Here is a 25,750-nt window from a genome sequence, read left to right on the forward strand (position 1 = left end):
ACTCATCTTCACATCACATCACAGCTTTAGCACTGTCAAATATGTCAGCCAAAAAAATTTAAAACTTTTGAAACTAGACCTATGGATTACCTTTTGTCTTTGTCTTCATTGTCATTCTAGATTACGCGCCAATAACGTTTTAGCGGACAAAAATTATAGCCAGAAAAATTTATTAATAACCTAAAAAATCTATGTATAATATTACACAAGTTCATAAGTAGTAAATACAGGCTTTACAAATTATAGGTTATCAATCAGATAATGATAGATTAGGTACTAATTTTATCTGTTATTAACAATGATACTATTCAATAAAATCAATACAGCAGTAGATAGAAGTAGAAATGAAAGTATTATTTATTTTAAGTGTATTTATAATCACAACGTGTGATGGTAAGTCAAGTAAGTTGCTACTAGTGTTAAAGGATAGCTGTAAAACTAAATTTATCTCAAATACACATCTTGGCACTAGGACTAGGATCATACAAGCTTTTACAAATTAGGTTGCGTAATTAATTATTTTTGCTTTTTACAATTTTAGTCATACAAAAATTTTGGGCACCTACTTTCCTAATTTCATGTTGTGAAAGGTTTTGTGAAATATTGTATTTCGGAAGTATGTCGAGTATTTTGATTTAGAAAATGCAATTATAATGAACCATAGCACAATAGTGCGCTGTATGTATTGAGTGTTAGAATTACTTGCGCTTGAGAATGTTGAGCTGCCGGTAGTTAGGTCCACAATTATACATGTATTTAAACAATCATGTACAAATAACCATGGCCTAAGTACACGACTATGACCTTACGGGTCTGGCTTTGTATAATCCATAAGCGCTTCGATTCTTCACTACTCTTGTGTTAATGTAAAATGAAAGGGGCAAGAAGATACGTTGCGCTCAATTGTGATTGTCGAAAGGACGTAATAACTGTTTTGGACCAATCGCAATCGTTTTAAATTCTCCCTGGGGAATGCCTGGGAGTGGGAAACCTTCTTAATAATCATAACGATTTTATACTTAAAGAAATCTTAAACCTTTTGTAAAAATTACCAGCCAGCCTCACTAGTCGGATTGGAGGCGGATCTGTGGGTGACATTGGGAATTATCCATTTGCTACATCGTTGCTACGACAGCAAGGTGAAGTCTTTCGACACCAATGCGGTGGCACCATCATAAGTAACAACGCTATTTTAACAGCTGCTTCATGCTTCTTTACTGGCAGCACGTATGTATTTTCTTAGCTTTATTCTAAAGTTAGTTAATTATTACGTCAATAATTGTAATCGTTATTTGTTTAATAGAAGTAGGGTCTCTTATCATACTGTATAGGCAACATTATTTGTCCTGTGTAAGTGAAAGGAAAAATATAAGTTTATGTAGTCCTGAATATATTTATTGTAGTATACAATATATATATTGGCAAATACCGTAAAAATTAACTTATTTTATAATAATACTGTCCTTTTAAAGAATTTGTCTGGCCTATTGCAGTAAGAGCCAAAGTCGAAAGCATTGTTTGGCCCGATCAGAAGACCAAAATTAATGTATAAGAAATAAAAGACAATAAACGAATTACTCTGCACTTCTAACGATTCTTGCCAGCTTATCTATGTATGATAATTCCAGAGTGGATGATGCATTTTTATGGCGCGCAAGAGTAGGCTCGTCATACTCCAACCGTCTAGGCCTCATTCACATCATAAGACGTATCACAACGCACCCAGACTTCCAGCAGATCACGAGGGTGAATGATGTAGCAGTTGTTCGGCCCACCATACCTTTGACCTATGGGGAAACTGTTCAAGCTGCTTATATAGCTGGAGGGGCGTATAGTTTGCCCACAGCGGAAGCTGTGCAAGCTATTGGCTGGGGAGTTCCATCTGTAAGTATGTTTTCAGTTTTTTTTAATTACGGGTAGATTTTAATGCATTACTGACCTAATATAATACATAAGGGGAATATGTCGAGGAATAACTTTGTTGCCTCTATTTCGAAGTAAAATTATTGACTTTTTGTTTTTAAAATATAATAATTATTTAATAAGGCACAAAACATCATGTAGGTATATTTCCATTTAGTAAACGAGAAATAAAACATCAAACATATAAAATTCTATAAAGAATTGTATTTGTAGCAAAAAATATTATAATATTGTCGCTTGAAAGCTTAAATTGTTGCATCATTGATGTACAGATTCTTAATGTCTTCCTCTCTTAAAACCTTGACACTCTATGACTGTGGACTGTAGCAAAAGTTTCCAATATTCTGTTAAGTTATGTCTGACTTCTGTACGTCAAAAATGTATTTGATTTTGACACAAGTTTCCTTGCTAAATCTTTAGGCCTTGAAAAACCGCCTTCACGACACCAAAAGTATTGTTACAAAACCCCTTGCCTCTGAATAAATTTCTGAGAGAAATTAGTTTTATTGATGGTATTCTCAAGTTTTCGTTCTTAATTGACCTCATTATTGATAATTCTTAACTGCTGTTTCTACTCTTAAACTAGAAGATGCGTGTTTAAGAAAGTATGTGTTATTCTGTTTTTGAACTACATCCAGTTGTATCCAAACTATTTTAGGACTGTCAAGTTATTATTAAAAATAAGCCTCGTTAAATACTTCCAGACCAATGGCGTCATCTCGTCAGATCTCCGTGAAACAACTATTTGGGTGACCGACTTCGCCACCTGCGTTAGCCGGTACAGCGAGCTTAACTTCACGGTCACTGACAATATGCTGTGCGCTGGATGGCTTGGTGTTGGTATTCGGGGTCAGTGTGAGGTGAGTTTTATCGTCATAGAGCAAAAGATAAACGGACTGCTGTAACAATAGTACCGCAAATGCCAAATTAGTACCGCAATTGCCGAATTCAACTTAAGATTTTTTTTTTACGATCATATGATATCATGATCATTAATGTAATATTAATTGTCTTAAATATATCATTTTTTCAGGGAGATACGGGTAGCCCCCTCCTCCATAACAACGTAGTGGTTGGAGTGTTTTCTTACAGCGAAGGTTGTGCTTCTCTCCGATATCCAGGAGTCAATACTAAAGTAGCGTCCTACTCACGTTGGATTGAAGATGCAGCTGTTGCTGCTTTGTAAAAAAAGAATAAAAACAATATTGATTAATTTATTGTTTTAATCACTCGTTAATCTCTCTTATGTCAGTGAAATTTGGATTGTTTACAATTCGTATTAAAAAAAATACATTCCGAAAAACTTAAGTACAATTCAGATCGTGGAATAATTTTATTTCAATTTTAATCAATTTAAAATTGAATTAAGAAATAAAACCGGAATAGAACTTTTAGATTAACTTACAGGTTGGAAGATAAAATAAATAATTTTTAATTTTGTTTGGTATTTAAGACACGAAAACTGCATTTAATGTATATTTCCTTTTTTTTAACGTTCATAAGTGTACATTTTGTTACCTATATTAATAAATGATTTTTAACTTTGAATTTTTTTTAAAAACCGGTTTTTTTAAGGATATCACCACTAAAAAAAGAGTTTTATTTATCTTTCATTATTTTATCGCTTAAATGACGCAAAAAACATATCGATAAAATGTAAATGTTTTATTATCACTTCTTTTACATTTTACAAAAAAGTTTAGAATTTTAAACGTACATTTATTATCAACTATGCATTCATTTTATTCTTGATAAAGTTCTCTAGCCTCATAAACAAATAAGTTTGAATAAGAAACAAGCTTTTTATGATATTATTGAAAAGTTAAAACCATTAATTTATTACGTATTATTGCCTGCCTGAAATTTATAAAAAATATTTAGAGCGTACGAGTTAAGCGAGAACTATAAAAAAACTTATGTAATGTGAAGAATTTAGGCTCTTGGTTAAGTTACTGTAAATCTTGAGATTATAACAGATTATAGAAGAGAATGGAAAAAATCTCATAGAAACTAAAATTCGCAAAGTTGAGGCTTATATATATATATAAACTTTAACTAAATCATACAGTTTTCCCCAAATTAACCTTTACCGTTGTGAATTGCGCTTAGAAAAGAAATGTGTGCACCGCCTGGATTTTAAAACAGGACCCAAGGTTGGTCACACGCCACACTGCCTCAAATTAGAATGTAAAAGCAGGTATATATTCCAAATACCTACTCGTAGATATATTTAAAATTGTCGTCCAGATAAAATTTAAATCGTTGCTTATCGAACCCAAATAGATACCACTATCTATGTAATCTCAAAGTACTTAGAGGGGTGATAAAATAAATCCAAATTGGGTATTACTTGGGTCATTCACGCCTAACCACACCTAACGTTGTATTAAGCCATAAATTTAGTCAATAGTAAAGGGATTTTTTTGTTCATAATCATCATTGTATAAATTATAGCATGTCTAGCTGGTGCCTGTGATTATTATAATTAGGGTAAAATGAAACTTTACTTATGAGAATAATTTGAAACATAAGCGTTCCTTATAAACACATAAGGCAGGTTGAAGATGTAAATTCGTTAAATTTTAGGCAAATCAACATAAAATAATTTTCCACAAACATTACCTTTTCTTTCACCCGGCAGTATCCATTGCAATCAATGACGTGAAAGCGTAACTAAGTCTCTCTCGCATTTTATGTAAATTGTATTAATTTTAATATGTAATTGTTAAATGAAATCGTACATCATGCATATCGTTTCAGCGAATTCATATAGATGATTACTTGCGGGTGACAGTTATTGAAACAAATCACTCAAACAATGGCTTACTCAGGTGTGACAATTAAGACAAGACAGCTGTTCATTAGGAAGATATTAACTGCGAAATATTTGTATTCTTGGTTGACGATTTAGTAACAATTTGTTCAGCCAAGGCTGTCATTACTGTATCTTTAAAGTTTAGATTACAAGTAAACATCACAATATTTTAAATTTAGAATTTGATCTATTTATTTTGGGTGCATCAATAATACATATAAAGCTATGTTTGACTATTAGAGGGTTAAAATTTACTAATAATTTTTTTACGCTTTTACATTACCTTTAAATAGTACATACTTATTGTTTATAATTTTAAGCTTCTCTGATGCAGGACCGGCAACATAAGTTGATAATTTTAATTATTCACATTTTAATCTGACAACGGAAAACCTGTCTGTACTTTTTAAAGAATTTGATATCGAAAAATGTGATATGGAAGTTCAGTCTACTTACATTTAAAGTCATGAACACACGCGTTCATTATTTATTTTATTTCTTTGCTTCCGTAGCGAGTATCGTTGTGAATGTTGACGAACCGAAATTAATACGTGGGTACATTTTTTATAAGATTTACTAGTTTAAACCGGGTTATAGTAAATTTATTATCGGGTATTTTTTATACTATTGCTTGTAGTATAAAGTACAAGTATTGAACACAAAATATAACTTCATAAACCGATTTAAGCGTTAATTTATATGGTTTTAAACTAGATACCACATTTACCAAGGGTTGACTAATAAATATAATATAATATCGTTAACCTGTAACAGTTTCATCATAGTACGTATCACGTCTTTAACAAAATACGTTATTACCGTATATACGTAAAATCGTTCCATAAATGACCAATGCTACACAACAATAACTAGCGGTCTGTGACACGAGGTCCTTCAAGAAGAGCGTATCCTTAAAAAACAAGGCAAGCTTTCTCATACTGACGGATACAATCCTACCACCTGCGGCATCACTTACATCAGAGGAGCCATCAGCCCGTTTGCCTCCGATCCTTAAACAATTATAATGTTTTTATTTGTCCAAGTATGCATATAAATAATTACAAGTAGGTAAATCAATTCAAACATAACGCGAGTTATGAAACCTAACTTTAGTTAAGTTACATAAATATATAGTTATATAAATATTTAAGGTAATAATTAGAACCGTAAACCAAATGTAAACAATCATCGTACACTTGAAGCCAATATTGTACCCTTTAGTTGGTAGTGGTAAACCACACGTATAAATTGTAATTTAACATTCTAGTTTCCCATAATGTCCAATAACATAAGTGTAATTTAGATTTGTGAACACTTAGATAATCCAAGTTTGTTTTGTGTTATTCTATTAAAGTCAGTTGTTATCCAGCTCTTCAAACAAAGATTTTTTTTAAAAAACATATCCACACAAAAACCGCTACCGAACTTAATTCGCGCTTATTGTAAGTTTATTAGTATGTAATCTAAATTGTCTTTGGTTCTCGTAAATACTACACATTGAAATCAAACTTATTTTACGTGCGTAAACGAAACTTTATTACATTATCTATGGACGATTTTAGTGCTTCACAACAGTCGTGTTCTCCGTTGAAACACTTGAACGTCTGTCGTAGTTTTATGTGAATAATGTGATAAATTCGCATTTATATCCTAAAAGATTGTTTAATTTAAATTGTTATATTTTAATTAGCTATATTGCAATAATGGCATTATAATATATTGAGAATCCATTTTATTCGTAGCAGATTTCACGCCAATTTCAATTCCTGTTCACGCAAGACCAACTCAAACATTTGTTTAATTTAACTGCAATCTTAAATTAGCGTTGTGGGCTGTTTGAATTCAATCCATCAAACAAACCGTTTTAGGTCTGCCAAAATCTTATCAAATGATATATTGACCAAGCGTGAGTCAATGTCAGTCCCATACAAATTCGTTTAGCGTTAGTGGGTCACGACTGTCGAAAACCTTTGAAAATTATATATTATTCTCGTAGCCAACTAGCTTAGTTAGCCGTTTAATTAACAGCCTAGCCTTTTAATTGGCCGCCTGAATAATATTCAGTCATTAGATAAAACCTGTTAGTAGCCTGTTGACTGTTAATTTAAATTTAATTTCAATTTCTGCCACTATCACTCACTCTGTTAAAATGGCGTCGGAAACCACGACTTTCCATGGATGGCGACGATGGTGTTTCCCAAAGTTTCATGAAAAACAACAATTATTTGAAGAGTGTAATGACAATGATAATGTGAATTTGACTGAAGCAATTTAATTTTAAAAGAAATAATTTTTTTAATGTCATGTTTCATCTTTTTTATTTATTCCCAATAATGACTATATCGTACGAATGGCCGTAGCGAGACAGTTTATTAAATGTTGTAACAAACGCTACGGAATATCTTTCAGGCCGTTAGTTAAACGGCGCCGTTTAGTTAAAAGGCTAGGCTGATAATTGAACGGCTAATTAAGCTAGTTGGCTGCGACACTATCACAAAGACTTATACGAATGTGTATTCTATAGTCTATTTAAATTATTATTTTAGCGTGTTTGCATACAATCGGTATATATATTTGCTTATTACTAGATTCATGGAAATTTATTATGTATGTGTGAAAGTGTGAAACTCTAAAACTATCAAATACATTTCCAGATAACGAAAAAGTCGAGCTATCTCCACTCCTTATTTCCTGTGGATTGAATGATATTATCATCATATCAGCGCCAACTTTAACCAACACATCAAAGTACTATCTCCACAGACCTAATGGAGGAACAGTTACCCTTGACTTACAACCGAAGCTCCGTGCTAATAACGTATCGACGGACGAATACAATGATATACAAATAACGTACTTTACATCAGGGATACGAATTATATGTCCAGTTAATAAATATAGGATTTTCAATGTTAATGAGGCAGGCAGTATTTTCAACCCAATGGATACTTTTCAAGAAAAAGAACTACAATTGGAGGGAAACGAGTTTATGATAGGCCCTTTAAGTGTGGAGGATCATGGCAATTGGGTGTTGAGTATCTATTATATAAGAAATGGAAGGTGGATTGAAGTATTCCAAGTTATAAGTGTAGAGATTATTGGTAAGTTAATTACGCTATTCGAGTTTTATGCTATGTGGGGATTCCCTTTATTCATAATTCAGTCTAATTGTACTCCTTTGACTAAAGTGTCTTTCTGTTAAATTGTATTTTCGATGTGATGGAAAGTGATAGATGACTTGAAAAACGTGAAATTTGAGTTTTTTATAAATAGCTGAATGTTTTGTTCTGTTTTGAAATCCATTATGGCCAGCGAAGTTGTCAATGACACTGAAGCCCTGGGCCCTTATTAGATACACCGTATAAATGTAAAAAGAACACGGTACGAAGGATGTGCGGAGGAAGGAAAATATTGCTTTTCCATTGACCTAAAGGGATCCTCCCTTCCAGCGACTAATCCTAACACTGACTGGCCGGCTCCAGAGCCTGTTTTTTATATAGTACAAACGGGGCAAACGGGTAGAAGGCTCACCGCCAAGTGCCCATGGACACTCGATCCCAGAGGGCTTGCGAGTGCGTTGCCGGCTTTTTAAGACTTTTTTTTAACTCGAAAAGTTAACCTGTAACTTTTGTCAGCTCGATGTAAACGCTGAGATTGTCGCTGCCAATGTCACGTGATTTTCCGTTTGACGAATAAGAACAGGTCTTTTTAAGAATAGCCCATTATCAAAAAATTAATTATTTGTAATCCTTTTTCAGAAATTATACCAGCAAAACCACCTAAGCCAGTGCTAAATGTAGGAGAAGATTTAGAAATCAGTTTCGCATATCCAATAGATAATATGACATCCTGCGAGATCACAGCGCCAAGATCTACATATGATCGGTTTTACGATAGAAGCAGACACAGTTTTGAGTCTTGCGGATTTTTAATACCAAATATTACAAGAGAAGACGCTGGCCTTTGGAGGATAGTTGGTGTTGGTCAAATTGTGTATGAAGCAACAGCATTTGTTACCATTAAAGATGTATTTTTATAGCATTTCTAGTTTTTTAAGTTATAATTTTAATAGTGAAATAAGGTAAAAAATGCCTGGATGTTGTCGTTTCTTAATGGAACGAATACAGCCGCCTTACATCCCCTTTTAAATATATTTTTTTCAAAGTACCATACAAAATCTATGATGATGGTATTCTTCTATGAGAATTTATAATGTCGTGATTAAGTACGGTTAGTTAGTTAATTTATATAATAATATAACAATTTATAATAATTTATATACAGTGTAAAGTCCATGTAACGTCCCTCGATTTAACGAAAACGCTATAGCGAAATCAATTTGGATGGTGTATCTTCCATACAATGATACACTTTACATAGCATTACATGCACTCTCGAAAACGACAACAAATGAGTAATAAAGTACTTTTAAGTTGCTTAAATTAGTAAAAACTGCGCAGCTGTGTACGTTCTTTTGTCGCTTTACTATCATAACCCGCAATAAACTCGACTGTCGGCGACAGACCGCCGCCAACCCAGACAAAACCCAGGCTGTTGCCTTCGGCCGGGGTAGGTTGCCACCACCCCTACGCTTCCTGGATCGAGACGTGCCGTGGAAGACGCCGGTCACCTACTTAGGAGTCTCCATAGACCGGCGACTCACCATGAAGCACCACATCACCAGGGTAGCTGTAGGGTGAGCCATGTGGGCGGCATAAAAGCTTTGCCCACTCATCACAAACCACCTATCCCTTCACACCACGCTCAGATAAGTTATATGTGCTCACTGCTAAGGAAACCAATCGCCGAAGACTGCGCACCGTGCAAAACACCGTCTTACGGCGTGCAGTAAAGGCTCCACGCTACGTGAGAAACGCCACCACAGCACGAGACCTGCGGATGGAGTCGATCGACGACTTCGTTGCACGGCTCGCGAACAGGATGTTTGATCGATCGGACGCCTCTCAACATTCTCACCTCCAAAACATCGCGGCGTGGCACTCCAGGCCTTCTCCGCGGGTCCCGACGTCACCAGGACAGGAACCGCGGCTTCGATAGCTGGGCCTCCAGCCGGGGGTATCACCCGGCGGAGGTTGACCGCGAGCTGCCCGATACCAAGTTGAGATTACTCCTTGGCCACCCACCACCGGATTGACACGCCAGACTTGACCCCATCGGCTGCGCGTAGCGAGTAGAGAGCGCACCTCCCCGCGCGCTGCAGCCCCCATCAAGGGCTATAAGCCCGCCCCCTACCGCCCTGTATCAGCTGGGCGCGAACGCATACACCATCCGAAGGGAGCATATAAGAAAATCATTCTTTTGTTTACAAATTGGGATTGCTTGCACGTGTAGACTGTTGTTGACCATGACTTATATGTAGGGGTCATGGATTATCTATTAGTTTTTCTTCTCTCTATTTAACCACAACTCTATAATACCATAAATTGCACAGTCCCTTCGGTGTCGTTGTATAGAGTTTACACTATAATTAAATTAGCTGCATGTATTGTTAAATATATGACGGTTGATGTCGTTGGGTTGCATAAAAAGCTTTTAATTATTTTACTTATTAACCACATTATAAAGAAAATAAAAATATATTTTTTTATTCTTTATTGCAAAATTATTTACACAACTTATACTAACTACTATAAGATTCATCGAACAATCGTCATAATACGAGTACAATTTTATGTTTTCCAGAACTACAACATAAAGGGAATTTAATATCAATTTTGGAAAAATCACAATTCCACAACTACTAAAACGAACAAACAGTTTATTTGTAAGGCCATACCATAAAACAAATTTCCATATATTTAACTTAAAAAATCTTCTTTTCTTAGCTGAGTTCAAGAAAATCATCACTTTCATCGCCATACTCATCATCACCAAATTCACCATCTAGTACATCACTCGCTCCCACTCCCAGAATTAGAAGCACTATGACTCTTCTGGGTATTTGCATCTGCGTCACTTCCTTCATCATCAGAGTCCTTGAGAGCCTTCGCCCGATCGAGTCTTCGAGCACGGCGCGTTTCCATATCAGACCCATCTGATTCCGATGAATATATCGCTGAGGCTTGACCTGAAATATTTTCAAACAATTCTAATTATTTATAGTCATAATATTTTTCTATAAATGTCATTATGTGAAAACACATCTAACTCCAAATTGACTAGAACAACGTGACTTGTGTTGTGTGGCAGTAATCCGTAACTACTTGGAAGTTGATGAAATAGTTAAAATTGCTAATATTGGAGTGCAGCATGGATGAGAGTAGATCCCTGGCTGTGGTCCAATAGACTTTCACACACTATGTACACATATAACATTCGCTCGAACGGCAAGCTTTGTAATGAAAACGGTTATCTTAGACCCAAAGTCGTCGGCATGTGTCAAACACAGGAAGGTAGGCTTGATCAGCTACTTGCCTATTAGTTTGACATATAATCATGAAACAAATACAGATAAAAGCATTTGTACCTTTAGCTCCTTGCTTGTATTTATTCTTGATAGCGGCCAGAGACACTCCGCCTTCATCCTCAGAGTCATCTCTAGTGGCTCTCGCAGCAGTACCACCACCGCCTGGCCGTCGCTTGGGTCTTGTAGATGCGCGGGAACGCATAGCAGCGCGGAGCTCCATTTCTTCTTTCTGTAATTATTTATGGACTCGATAAGAGATATATATAATAGATCATTTGGTGAACTTTGTACACATATGAACGTCAGAAAAATTATGAAATAATTTTTAAACATTAATTCGAGGGCGTAGTACGGACGAGAAGTGGCAATCATTGCCTACGTCATTCAATCTATTCTATCTTCTTATACAAGATGCTTGAAAGGAACTGAAAGCAATACATCTTGCTCTACATAACTTGTATTTAGACATTATTTAAAAAAATGCCTTTATCAGCAGTAGGCATAGAGATATAGAAGCACGCATCTTAGAAGAAGAATATCTTCTTCACTCACATTCATTCTTAGCAATCATTAAGCAAAGCTTTATATGCTAAAATTATTAGCAGTTATAGCAGGGCCGATTGAATATCACATTTGAGCAAACATTAAAAAATTACCTTAAGTTGATATTTCCTATCAGCATCAGGGTCTGATCCGACTTGCGACAGAATCTTAATAGCAGAGGTTTTAGTCGAACGATCTGCGACCGAGAGCGTCATCTTTCGGTGAGTGAACGAATCGGTTGAGTGGGGCCTAAATGAAAGTTTCGTTCGGAACACCGCTTGTCCTTGGAGACCTGTACCTTGACGAACGAACAGATGGTTGTGATCGCCCTGAAAATTATATTCAAAGATTTTTATTTCTATATAGCTTGTCTAGGACATGGGACAGGCACATATCGGCGTATATTTTCAAAGCAGGTGTTTAGACTGTACTCTGTAGTAAAATAATTGATACAGATAAGCGCTGCGCTCTGTAGATGTATAAACTGACATGTCATTAATATCGATCCAAAAGAATTCGTGTATTACCATTACAATATGAAATGTATGCGTTTGAGCTGTCAAAATTTTATATTATAATTATTAAATTACTTAAAAAATAAACAATTATACTGACGCTTGTTTCAATATTGTAACTAATTACGAGTCGTTTTTTCTATGAAACAAAACGGCAGTCATCCGCTCGATAGAAACGTCTAGTAATTTGCATATAGAAACTGTCTCTAAGACCATAGTACACAATATTGTAAGTCACAGAGCAAGAGTGGAGTTTGAATACTTACATGCAAAGGCTGTTTATAAACGTCGAATATCTCAGAACCGAGGTGCAAAGACATACTTCCGTCCGACCATTTCACCATTCGCGCGTTCGATTCCTTCACCGCGTTGCCTTCTTTGTCGAACACTGTTCGCCAACGTATTGTATTTTCTACTTTGAGCTTCAGTCTGTAAATACACAATTATATTAACAACTTTATTCCTACAGTTCAAAAACTGCGACTTGAACTGAATTGTCTATAAGAACTACAATCTAACCTGTACAATCATTATGGCTAATAAGTGATATTATGTTGACTTTATTTTCTACAATACTAGTGAATAACTAATATAATAATATACTGATACTATGTCCATGTGTCCGTATTTTAACTAAGAAGATAATCTATATTGTTTTATTGGAATGTAATTTTATGTTACGAGAAGTTTTTTATTATTTGTATTTTTTTAGACAATTAGACTGCAGTGTTGGCTTATTGGTTTTAACGTGCGCCTCTCATCCTCTGAGGTCATAGATTCGATCCTCGATTTTCTTGTGCGTATTTAACACTCGCTAGTACGGTGACAGATAAAACTTAAAGAAACTGGCATTAGACCCATAAAGTTGACGATACACAAATCTGAGGCCCAGACTTAAAAAAAAGATTGTAGCGCCACTGGTTTTTTAAATATTTAGCTGGAAAGTGCTTTTAATAAAACAGTCCAATTATATCGTGTATTCTTTTATTTTTAAATGTTTTTTTGATATTATTTAAGATTTAAATATGTGAAGCTATTACCTTATTATATTATTAATACAGCGTTAAGTGGGTTCACCTAGGCTCATAATTATTTAACTGTAACCTAGACTAGAATTAGAAATCGGAAGAGTTTGGTTGGTTAAATGCGCTAATCACAGGGACTAGTTAAAATTGTTTGTGTTAACACCCCTCCACCAATATGAGCGAAGGAATCAGCAATGTTGCAAAAGCGGAAGAAAATCCTTTCTAAAAGCTTTTACTGCGTGCACCGTGTAAATAGTGAAAGTAAAGCAAAAATAATATATGAATGAATGGTTCCACTCCTGTTAAAGGTGTTAAAAAACCTCATAATAAATTTAATTGCAAACTTTTTTTTAATACTAGACTAAACATAATCGAAGGAGTATCTATATCGTACAATTTCACTAAGCAATACGATATAATAAAAATAACATAGTAAATAAATAAAACAAAATATTAAATCGTGACGAAGACAAAATATATTACCTGGCTCGACCTTCTTCATCCAACGTCTCCTCTTCATCAATTTCGTCTTCATAAGTAGCAGGGTCGTAAGGCCTCGTCTCAACTGACAAGAAGTTGGGCAATTTCACGAAATGCAGCTCTTTACCCAACTCCGTCCATATCTTGGGCATATCCACGTCAATACGGGTCTCTGGGATCTCTAGTTCCTCTTCTTCTTCCGGTTTTCCTCGGTTTTCCTAAAAAAAATATTTTTATATTAAAGATTTTGAAAGATCTGAATGAATGATTTGCATTTAAAAGACAAATGTCATGAAATACACTAAAAGCTACTACTAAAAATTTCAAATATTCACAGGCCCAATAGTGGCCACTTTATATGTAACAATAGATGCTGCCGCAAACATTAAATATTTCAAGATTATCTTTTTAACCCACATGTACAGTAAGCTTTTAGTTGGCATGGGACAAGCATATTTCTAAGATCTTTTGATCAACTTTTGTTTTGCTAGATGACGGAACCTTCAAAAATTAAAAAAAACCCTTTTATTAGCTGAATTCATACATACTTAATTACTTATTATCAATATATACATTTTGGGAGATTATCTACAAAAACATATGATTTTTAACTCTTTCTAAGCTATTCTATCTCACTGCCTTGGTTACAGCATATGGCATATAACTGAGTCTAACCATTTTTTAATAAATACAAATTGTTTGAATATGCCAGAAAGACTAACCTCATCACCGCTCCGTTTATCATCATCAGACCGTCTCCCATCATCAGATTTATCTCGGCTTCGGCTCCGACTTCTAGACCTCGAGCGGGATCTGTCAGATCTCTTATCCTTGTCTTCATCCGAACTTATGTCAGATGCATCGCCAAAAAGGGCGTCAGCCGTTACTGAAAATAATGATAATATGCTAAACTGAGATTGAAAATTATGTTATTATATTGTGGCCTAAAACTTTTAAATTACAAATACAATATACTAAGTGATAATACTTGCTTAAGTACATTTTTAATTTTATAACACACCCTTTATTTTAGCCTCTTTATAATTTGTCTGTTAATCCTGTGAAATATGTATGTGTCTAAACATAAAAAATAAAAACCACAATTATAACAATAATTTATATGTAATAGATAAAGATGGATGATGGGGGTCTGTATAAAAATTGTGTTATAGCAACTACATTTAGTACAATATTCGAGCCGAGACCTTCCAATCTTATTAAACCTGTGGGCCAACACTTCAATTCTTTCTATAGCATCCAATCTACTTACCACCATCCCCGTCAGCCTTTTCCTGATTTTCATCATCCGAATCAAGCCTTTTGACTTTCTTCTTGGGTTTACCACTTGTCTCTGAACCACTGTCAGAATCTTTCTTCCTCTTACTACTTTTATCGTCATCACTCTCAGAGTCTGATAATACTGCACGTTTCTTTTTCTCACCTGAAATAAAGAATAAAGTTACATTTTATATAAGTCAGGTATAACTAGACAATTTGAGTTCCCATTTAGTGGGTATTTTTGTAAAACAAAAAGTATTTTAGGCTTTACTGCAAACACATTACTGCCTCGTGGAGAAGCTTTTGCTGATATATCTCTCAAATAGATAAACTAAAACAGGAGTATCAATTTGTTAAAGGTCCTTAACTGCTGCATTATCATGATTTAAACACGACAGTGATAAAATTAAAAATACAGGACCTATATGTTACTATGTCCTCATAGATAAATTACCTGCATCAGAAGCATTTGAGCTTTTTGAACGTGATCGCGATCTGCTTTTGGATTTACTTCTTGAACGAGATTTGGATTGTCTTGAACCTGACCTGGAATTTTATATTTGTTTCTTAAAGCACTACATCTTCAGTATTTTTTACATATCTTTTATTATGGAAGGCACCAAATATATTACATGGTACATGTACCATGTAATGAACTATTTTTTAATATAAGGCACATTCTGTAAAAGGTATAAGATACTTCCTTCATCACCTTCTACATTTAATTCCAACCACCATACATTAAATTGTCACAGTGAGTTAAAAATAAATAAGTAATAAATGTATACTTATTACCTAGATCTGCTCTTGGACTTAGACTTTTCTTTCTCCTCCTGGTCATCTATCATGAGATTTGGTGAATTTGACCGACTGTCATCTTTGCCGACACTTTTAGACCTTGATGAAGCACTGCCTGACCTAGACCTTGACTTTCGCTGAGGGCTTCCACTCACTGACCGGGATCCACTTTTAGCCTTAGGTGCTGGTGACTTGGACTGAGATCGAGACTTTGGACTTTGGGATCTTGACTTTGGAGTTCCAGAAGCAGACTTAGGGCTCTGTGATCGTGACTTTGGTGTCTGAGGACCAGATTTTGGGCTCCCTGATCTAGACCTTCCACTAACAGATCCACTTCTGGATCTTGACCTTAAACCAAGTTACAATGTTCACAAATATTTTGATTAAAATAGTGTGGGATGGTATTTAACATGATTCATACACCGTGTGTTCATTAAAAAAACAAGAATGTGATAAATTATCACAAATACCTTGATTTTGAAATCCTATTAGGACTTCCAGATGCTAGGGACTTAGGACTTGAAGAACCAGATTTGTTGCTTCGAACAGATCCCGATCTATTTGATCCTGCAGGTGAATTTGATTTACTTCGAGAAGCATTTGAAGCTACAGATGACTTTCTTGATCGAGCAGAGTGGTTAGATTTTGGTGACTGGCTTGCTGATTTGGCAGAACCTCGAGATGCTGACCTGAAGTTAATATTATTCAAGTTATTATTTAAGATATAATCAATAAATAATTAAAATAATCAGCAATTTGTTGTTACATATGATTTATTCTCATATAGACCAGAATAAAGCCTGCAGTATGATATATACCTTTAGATACAACATGAAATACATAATTAGTTTAAATTATAACTCACCTAGACCTACTACCTTCTTTCCCAGATGGTGGAGGACTGCCACTTTTACTGCGGCTGCCACTGGATCCACTATCTGAATCTGACCCGGAGTCGGTATCTAAAAAATACAAGATAATTAGGTTAACAAAGATAATAAAATGGCTAGGACCCACAACTTACAGAATAATATAACTATTGAGCGTTCCAACGTAGTATTGCTAAATAACATGTAAAGAAAAAAAAATTATAAAGTCATTTGATGAAAGGATAGATACTTATTGAAATAAGAATAAATGTTTTGTACCAGCTGAAAATAGTATTTAATGATTTTCGTTTGTACATTTAACGAATACTTATGAACTAAAATAAAATAAAACATAATTTACCATCACTTCCCCTATTAGTCTTGGGAGACATGTTTAACAATGATTTATTTTAGTTGCAATACATACAATATCAACAATATAATATATTATTTTAACAGAAATTAATAAAACTCACTCAACACTAATAATTAGAAGCGATTATACGTGTATTTACTATTTCTGTATATACTTTAAGGTTAAGCATAACACAGGTCACAGATGCATTAACAGTAAACACTAATCATTTAAACAAACCACAGATATAAAATCTACTAGTCTATGATGTCAAACAACAGACAAAACGTCAAAACAGTAGACTCTTGAAAGCAGCCTACAAACAAATAATAAAATTATTACATTTAAAACGTTTAAATAAACATAGTTATATATTATATAAATATTTATTTTATTAATTATTATTGATAACAAAGAAAATTATATGTTATATTTAATGCTGGTAGAGTTCGCTGTAAACCCAAAACTTTTTTTTCTTGCATAAAAGTGAAATTCAATCACTAGATGGTAGTATTACAATTTTTTTATTAAAAAAAATTGCCTGTCACACCAGTATTTTATTTAATATTGTCTGCGTAGTATAAATACTAGAAATAAAATATATTTCTGCCCATTAATCATTTAAGTATGGTTCAAATTTTCTCTTTGGTTTTCCTTGCTTACTTTAAGTTTTCTTGTTAAAATAGTTAACCTAAGTAACCCCCTAATTTATGAGGGGGTTTTAATAATTTTGTACTCAAATAAATGTCGATATATTATATACGACAATATACGCATACATTAATTTTGGGGCCTATTTGAAAAACAAACATTCGTTTTAATTGATGCATTTAAATAAATCCCAATAACTTACCTACCCATAAATATATACATACATATAAAAATACTTGACTTACTCTATAATATTAGGGACTCATGCAAAGTTTACTCTATTATAATAGCTATAGAGCATTCACCGTAGTCCCGAGTTCGGAGTATGTAGCTGCGAGCCGGCTGCCACAAAGTGCCGACCGGCGACGGTTGTAATCCGTAATTTTTTCTTCAGTTGAACGATGGCTATGACGATAGATGTATGTGCTTGCCTTTCGCAGCATAAAAGTACGTTACTTCGAGAACTATGTGATACAAATGTATTAGATGTGCTCGTGAAAAAGGGTTTATTTAGCGTAAACGATTTAGAAGTAATTACCAGTGCTAGTGGTAATGAAAAGTGTAATTATTTTATAGAAGTTGTTAGTAAACAAAGCGGTGTGAAGTTACAAGAATTGTGTACTGTGTTGAACAATGAATGTCCAAAACTAGCTAAGGAACTTATGAATGATCGACGGAAGTATGTTATAAATGGTAAGTAGTTGTTTATATTCGACAGATTTATAGCTTTTAGAGAATTTAATATTAAGTAGGTAGTTTAAAAGTTTTTACGTACTTAGGCTTGGATATTAGGGTCTCCGTGGCTTAGTTGGAAAGACACATGGCGTATAGCTTCAAATCTCCGCATTCAAACCTCGAGGAAACCTTTAGGTTGGAATCATGTAAACAATATCGTTTTGTCAGTAACTGGCCTACATGAAGTATCTTAATATTTAATTAATACCTACCTATTTATTCATTACGTTCTAAAAGTAAAGTAGCCTGAGCATTTTAGTGTTATCGTTACTGAGATGCTTTACGATTGTAAAGCTTCAACATCCACTTTATAACTAGACCTCATAATAGTGAGCGAACTTGAAAATTGTCTTAAGTTAGTTGCAACTGGGTTAAATTGGTACTTTCGAAGTCATAACAAGTTATAAGTTAGGGTAAAAGTATAGGTACCGAGAAACGAGTAGCCTAGTTTCTATAAAACCAAAGATATTAAATAGTTTGGTACAACTTTACAAAATACCCTGAAATTGCCGTAACAATTTGACTTTGTAACAAATTTCGGAACAAACGAAAGTCAATAACCACTTGAGTCACTTAAAATATTACCTGGCGATATACTTATCATATAGAAAGCAAAAGTTATAGATAGTAATTATAATAATATCTCGTATAAATAATGCTTAATTAAAGTATATCAAAAAAGGGCTTTCAATCTCAAAAAAACGACGCCCTAGATATAAATAAAGGCCCTTAAGGCCTCGTGGTATTTGATTAGATGCAATTTCCTATTTCTCGTGAAATATTCAGATAATTAACTATAGAAAAATGACTAGTACGGAAATTAAATTATAATACTGTGTAATAACGTAAACTGTGACAATTACACTGATTGAAAAATTGCATGTCGATTGTCCAAAAGAAGGGGAGAACTGGTGAGTATAATAAATGTGAGGATAAATAGACTTTATTTATTTAATATAAGGTTTGAAATCACTGTTTAGTGAATCTATAAGTTAGTAAGATCTATGCGGGTATGGCTGGTGACCCCATCTTTATGAGACCAATTCTATTAAAAATTACGACCTCAAGCCCCGTGGTACTTTATACTTATTCGTGGCTATTGTGTATAGTAGTATAATTAATGAGAATTTTTATATTAGAACAAAAGGTATTTGTTGGTTACGACCCAGGTATCAACTTGCAGATTATTGAAGTTAACAAATCAAAACGTACTCACAGTCGTCCATTATATATAAAAGTAGATTATTAAAAATATTAATGAAATGGTACTAGTCAGTTATGGTTTAATGCAAGATTTGTTAACGACTGTTATAAGGACCATAGGGCTACAAAAAACCTTTTGGAACCACTTCAAAATATCAAAGATTCCAATAAAATCGACGGTTAGCTTATTTAAAACAACCCAACGTTTTAAGTAAGCATTAACTCTCAATAAGCGATCCTGAGTACGGCTGCTTCTACACAAGAGCTGAATTGTAATTGTGATAGCGAAGGTAACTCTCTAAGCTTAAGGAAATCTTAATTTGAATTTGTTTTCCGGATAAGGAAACCTAAAAAGTTCCAAATTCAAATGTAGTTCTCAAAAAGGAAGTGCCCCTCCCGGCTATCCCATAAGAGAGATTGATAAGAACTTTGTTGACACTTATGTAAATTTCTTTTGTTTTACAAAAGTGCGTCGAACTCTGTCCACGATCCGTGGTTGTCTCACATTGTCGACTTCTAAGAAACTAATATGATGCCATAATATGAAAAGCCTATAGTAACACGACACAATTGAACAAAACAGGGCTTAGTGTTTCATTGGGAACTGTTAAACCAAGGTTGGTTAAGTTTTTATAATATATATATATATATATATATACATTTTTTCGTCAGAATCGCTGGTAGCTGGTACCGTGTTATACGTAATTTGTGGTAGGTAGGTAAAGTGTGCGGTAATGTTATTTGGCTACGGAAGTGGTTATGCTCCAATGGTAATAATAGTTCATTCCAATTATTAATTATATATACAGACAACATAAATAAAATACTAGTAAAATTCTCCTTAGGGATTTCGTTCTCCTTTTCCTCCTGTAATTAGAAGTGAGATTTATAAAAGATTGTTTAGAAATCATTCAAAGCCTAGGGTGTATCCAGTGTCTACATAAAAAGTGTTTTTTGATAAGGACAATCATTTTTTATTGCAGTCGTATATGAATTTCAAATAAAACTACATAGACCACTATAATGCATTTTAATACAATTTGTCTCAATTGAGCGATTGACTGCTACGACAGATAAACTATTGACTGTATTATTAAACGTTTTCAATTTGAATTTCTTAAATCGTTTGAATCCAATAAAAGCAAATAAGAAATAATCTAGATTAAGAGCGCCTTTATACTAGGCTTCAAGGCATGAACTAAACTAAGAATAAATGGCCACTGGTCGTATAAATCCTATGACATTATTGCCTATTGCCTAGCAACGGAAGTCCAAGCCACTGGTCTAAAACATAGGTCTAACCGCAACCCTCAAAGTTCAACGAATAATCGCGTTGGCTCTCCAATACTGGCTCTCTACTATAAAATATTTAGGATATTCACTTTTCGACCTATTAAGAATCTTGTATAGAGTAAAAAGTTGTCAACAAAAGCTAAGCGGTATTTTCACTGCGTTTAACTGCCAGTACCGTTACAACTTTCAAATCGGCTAGTGTCTTTACAATTTAGCAAACTGTATGTCGATTTGAGTCACTCGCTGTCAAGGACAAGTAATTTGAGCTACCACGTACCACAGATGTTCGTGATTTAACCACTTGTAAATTATGCGCAATTAGGCGACGACTTTAAAAATGTACGTGACTAAAAAAGCTAAGTGAAATAGAAGTAGACTATTTTAAAAACATATTGTTTTACCTTTTTTTAGCAAATGTGTCGTATGAAGTATGAAGTGTTCGTATGAAGAAGTAATATGTTATTATATTCATGTGTTTTTAACTCGAAATAAGTGGAAAAAATATTTACTTCGATCTGAAAAGTAATACAAAACTTGGACTGAACTTGTATCAAAGTTTAATACAAAATTATTAGAGCAGCTCAAAGATATCGGACTTCATACTACAGCTATTCCACAAAACATTTCTGAGAGCATCTTTAAATATATAACAACCAAGTGTCAATTTTTTATTTCTAAAAAAACAAAATACTAAACAGATAGCATTTTTTAATTTTTAAACGTTTGTTGGTTTTTTTTTGTATTTTCTTTACTTATTTTTTGTTTCTCTACGTTTAAACTTTCCTTGAACAATTTTTTTTTATACAAATTCAGATGAAATTGAAGAACTTTTTATTATTTTCTTAGCCGCCGAAAAAAACACGACTGAGAGTTTGACTAATTATATAAACAATGAATTAGAACAGTTAGATATATCATTGCGTAACTGCAGAGGCCAAGAATATGACAATATGTGTGATGAAAAAAGTGGTCCAAAAACGTATTCTTGAAATTAATCAACTTGCTTATTTTTTATCTTGTGGGAGTCATAGCTGGAATTGCAGCTAGGAGATGCAGCATCGTCTTGTGTGCAAGCAAAATCTTTTTTTGGTTTGCTGCAAAGGTTGTACACTCTATTTTAAATGCTCATGTAAAATCGTTATCGCTAAAACCTCTCTGAAGGTAATGGTTGCGGGTAGGCGCAACGTCAACATCCAGTCCTCATAAATTAATCAATTAAAAATAGTAATTATTAAAGATGCGGAATAAAAATTAAATATTAATACTAACAGACATTAGTAGTGACATATAAATCACAGGAAAAGATATGTTCTTCCTCGGAAGTGAAATTAATACGAAAAAAAATTGTTTAAAAAAAATGTTCTACCTCATTTGGTATTTATCAAAAAAACTAAAAGTGCGTGAACTATTCAAATGCAAGTGACATCAGCATCTGTGAGGGCCGTTAAATACAACCTAAGTGAAATATGTGACACTTTAAAGGATTTAGCGGAAGATTCAACAAATTGACAGTTGGTCAAAATGCCATTCTGTAGAAAATAAAATAAATACCTACTAATTTGTAGTTTCAATTGTAATATGGTAAATGTTATTAACCTGAGAAATAAACTTTATTAGATTGAGATGTAAACTTTATTAAATTGAGATACAAATGTTATTAACTTGAGATATAAACTTTATTAACTTGAGCTATAAACTGTATTAACTTGAGCAATAAACTTGATTAACTTGAGATAAAACTTTATTAATTTGAGATATAAACTTTATTAATTTGAGATATAAACTTTATTAACTTAAGAAATAATCTTAATTAACTTGATATATTAACTTTATTAGATTGAAATATAAACTTTATAATCTTGAGCATTAAATTTTATCAACTTAAGATAAAACTTTATTAATTTGAGATATAAACTTTATTAACTTGAGAAATAAGCTTGGTTTGAGATTTAAGTCTCATGTCTCATTCATTCTCATTCTGAGTCTCATTTAAACATCATGAGATATGCTCTATTTGGTTTCATGTATAATATAAAAAAAAATTAAAGGAAAGTTAAAGTGAACTTTTGAAGCAATCCAGCGACTTGCAAATACGTGGGTAACATTGAAAATGTTTTGAACGATTGCTAATGAAGTTGCTTGCTTTAAATTTAAATTTTAGAACTCTTTAGTAACCTTAAAGAGTATATTGCATTCATTTGTTTTTGTGAATTGCCGGCTAAAACTCTTGTTACACGTGAAAATGAACCTAAAGCGAGAAAATTTTCGGTCAATGTTTTATTATGACTTTCGTTATGGGCTTACTCAACAACAAAGCTATGATAGGCTGCGATTAGCATTTTTTAATGAAGCCCCATCTGGTGCCACTATTTACAATTGGTTTAACGAGTTAAAGCATGGACGTAGCAATCTCAATGATGATCCGTGTGAGGGACGTCCTTTAACAGCGACTACTTAAGATAACATCAGTGCTGTGCGACGCATGATAGAGGAAAATATAACCTATCAGCAGCTACGGGCAAGACTATGCATTTATATGAGTCAAGTTCAAAAAAATATTACACAAACATTTAGGCGTCAGGAAGCTTTGTACCAGATGGTGTCCCCATACTTTAACCGACGATCAGAAACACCTTCGCCACCTTCACCACCATAGACTGGTGTCGCCAAATGTTAGATAGGTTCAACAGCGGTGACTCAAATGCTGTATTTGACATCGTCACAGGTGATGAATGCTGGATATATTACTACGAACCCGAAACCAAAAGACAATCGGCTCAGTGGGTGTTTCCTTTCGAGGATCGGATTCCAACTAAGGTAAAAAAAGGAAGAAGTCAAGGAAAAAAGATGATTGCCTGATTCTTTGATCGGAAAGGTCATTTCGCGACAGTTGTGCTAGAAGATGGAAGGACAGTTACTGCAGAATGCTATGTCAATCGCTGTTTGCCTGTTGCCTTGCTAAAAATTCGACAGCAGCGCCCTCGAAGCAGGGCAACCTCCTTTACCACGACAATGCTCCAGCGCAAAACGGACTGTTGAATATTTGATTATGGCAGGTGTTAAGATAATAAGTTATCCGCCTTACAGTCCTGACCTGGCGCCCTGTGACTGCGAGGTATTTACTTTATGAGCCCTGAAGATGCGATGAAAGCGTACGAAAATGTCATAGAAGAGACCCCACGGAAGAATGGACCCACTGCTTTTCTCAGTGGTTCCATCGAATGCGACGATGTGTAGAGAGAAACGGAGATTACTTCGAAAAACAAAAAAAAGTATTGGCAACTTTCTACATTAAATCGTTTTTCATTTTCTAAACATTTTCAGTGTTACCTAGGTATCTATGATAGTACGAGAATCAGGCGATATTGATGACATGAATTGTCCGAAGAACTGAATATGTTCATCCGTGTGTATGAAGGAAACGACGACATTATCTCGTGCTAAAATACATAATAGAAAATTAATTAACTGAAGTTTACTCCACTATCGTAATAGTCCTAAGAATTATTGCAACCACACCTGTTACAGTTGCCTCTGCTTAAAGGAGTTTTCAAGGCTTAAAATTATTAAAACATATCTGAGGGAGGAAACATATCATATTCGATGACACAAGATCGGCTTTCAGCGCTTTCTATTATTACAATCGAGAGTGATGTAGCTTATTCATTAGATTATTGTGCTTAAATTAAAGATTAAAGCCTTAGGAAAAGCCGCAAACTCCAATTTTCAAAATGTCATCATAAAATCATTTTGTATTTGTTAAATTTGTAAACCTTTCAATGAAAAATATTTTAAAACACCAATTTAATTTATTCGTGTAACTTAAGCATTTTTCTTCAAACATGACAAATACCTAAATCAAACAACCAGACTTTTTGTATTACCTACTTGTCACGAAGGACAAAGGGCCTAGTAAAAACCTTCCCCCCGGAAGCCTCGCAATGGGTTGGCCGCCACTGCAACAATAATAATATTGAAATTAATCAATCAAGTTTCTTGTCAATACATTCTTGAAGCCTTGTTATATGCACAAAAAATGTAAACGATTTTAAAACAAATGGTGACTTTCTGACCAGTATAATACCCCAAATAACTTATATGGAAATTGTATTCGTTTTTACAACAAACATCCAAGCGAAATTAGACAATTATCACTTAATAAATTTAAGCGTAAATTAATCAATAAAACTTTTTATAAATTTAATGAATATTTAAATGATCCGATTCCTTAAGATAGGTTTGCTCCACTTCAAACAATTTCTATGATTCAAAACTTAGCGATAAAAAGGAGTGATGGAGAGTTGACTTGCGAGTTATTTTAAGTCTGATTAGGTATGAAAATTGCCTCATAGAAAGGCTATTAACGTTTTGAATTTCAATTCCCTTATATCCGCTGGCCGTTAATGAATCCTGTCGTGAATGAAAACACTGTTTTAGATACTTAAAGCATTGCATCATTTAATTTGCATTCACGCCACTTAGTTACCACAGTTTACTGTATACTACAAGCTTCTAGTCCACAACGAGGCCCCAGGCCACTAAAGAAACTTCACTACCTGCTGAGAAAGCAAACTGATAAAACTGGAATTCTATCCTCAAGCTGTGTCTAAGCATTCAATATTTTAAAGATAGTATGAAATGGTTACTCACGTTTTAAGTTAAATAAGATTTCTTACTTTTTAGTATCCAAGTAATTACTTTAGGTTAGTCGTTGACGTCAGTGCAAGCTGAAGTAGCAACTGTGATATATTCTAAGGTGTAATACTAATTCTCTAAAATCAACCAAAACATCTGAAGCTGTTAAGTATCCGCATTAATCCAAATTTTAAGTTAACAGTAT

At 34.0% G+C, this 25,750-nt stretch overlaps 4 protein-coding genes across 11 annotated transcripts in view; 3 read left to right on the forward strand and 1 right to left on the reverse strand.

Annotated features, from left to right (window-relative positions):
- Window positions 1-268: 268 nt before the first annotated feature.
- Window positions 269-3,136, forward strand: LOC123710364 (trypsin, alkaline A-like). Of its 2 annotated transcripts, none has more exons than XM_045662199.1 (5): window positions 269-393; window positions 1,056-1,227; window positions 1,629-1,884; window positions 2,628-2,783; window positions 2,957-3,136. In XM_045662199.1, exons 1-5 carry the CDS (start codon window positions 345-347, stop codon window positions 3,107-3,109), a joined length of 786 nt encoding a protein of 261 aa, XP_045518155.1. In that variant the 5' UTR covers window positions 269-344; the 3' UTR covers window positions 3,110-3,136. The 2 variants fall into 2 exon arrangements, with proteins under 2 accessions (XP_045518155.1, XP_045518154.1); XM_045662198.1 differs by having other exon boundaries at window positions 321-402.
- Window positions 3,137-6,014: 2,878 nt separating this feature from the next.
- On the forward strand, window positions 6,015-9,038 carry LOC123709552. The gene is made up of 4 exons (XM_045660956.1): window positions 6,015-6,032; window positions 6,108-6,180; window positions 7,393-7,839; window positions 8,497-9,038. Exons 1-4 carry the CDS (start codon window positions 6,015-6,017, stop codon window positions 8,775-8,777), a joined length of 819 nt encoding a protein of 272 aa, XP_045516912.1. The 3' UTR covers window positions 8,778-9,038.
- Window positions 9,039-10,336: 1,298 nt separating this feature from the next.
- On the reverse strand, window positions 10,337-17,231 carry LOC123710193 (another transcription unit protein). The gene is made up of 12 exons (XM_045661948.1): window positions 17,035-17,231; window positions 16,670-16,766; window positions 16,275-16,493; window positions 15,802-16,152; window positions 15,461-15,552; window positions 14,999-15,169; window positions 14,451-14,614; window positions 13,732-13,946; window positions 12,490-12,652; window positions 11,822-12,037; window positions 11,226-11,394; window positions 10,337-10,826 (listed from the first exon to the last, which is right to left on the reverse strand). Exons 1-12 carry the CDS (start codon window positions 17,063-17,065, stop codon window positions 10,651-10,653), a joined length of 2,064 nt encoding a protein of 687 aa, XP_045517904.1. The 5' UTR covers window positions 17,066-17,231; the 3' UTR covers window positions 10,337-10,650.
- A 797-nt stretch (window positions 17,232-18,028) lies between these two features.
- Window positions 18,029-25,750, forward strand: part of LOC123709320 (tight junction protein ZO-1-like) — an 81,998-nt gene continuing 74,276 nt past the window's right edge. For 4 of the 7 annotated variants that reach the window (XM_045660547.1, XM_045660548.1, XM_045660549.1 and 1 more), the window contains exon 1: window positions 18,030-18,372. In XM_045660547.1, coding sequence (XP_045516503.1) covers window positions 18,081-18,372 — 292 coding nt within the window. In that variant the 5' untranslated portion in view covers window positions 18,030-18,080. Of the gene's footprint in view, window positions 18,373-25,750 lie in introns of all 7 variants that reach the window. The other 3 variants (XR_006753716.1, XM_045660554.1, XM_045660555.1) reach the window with 3 other exon arrangements.

Source organism: Pieris brassicae, chromosome 5 (assembly GCF_905147105.1).
Source record: "Pieris brassicae chromosome 5, ilPieBrab1.1, whole genome shotgun sequence".
Lineage (NCBI taxonomy): Eukaryota > Metazoa > Arthropoda > Insecta > Lepidoptera > Pieridae > Pieris > Pieris brassicae.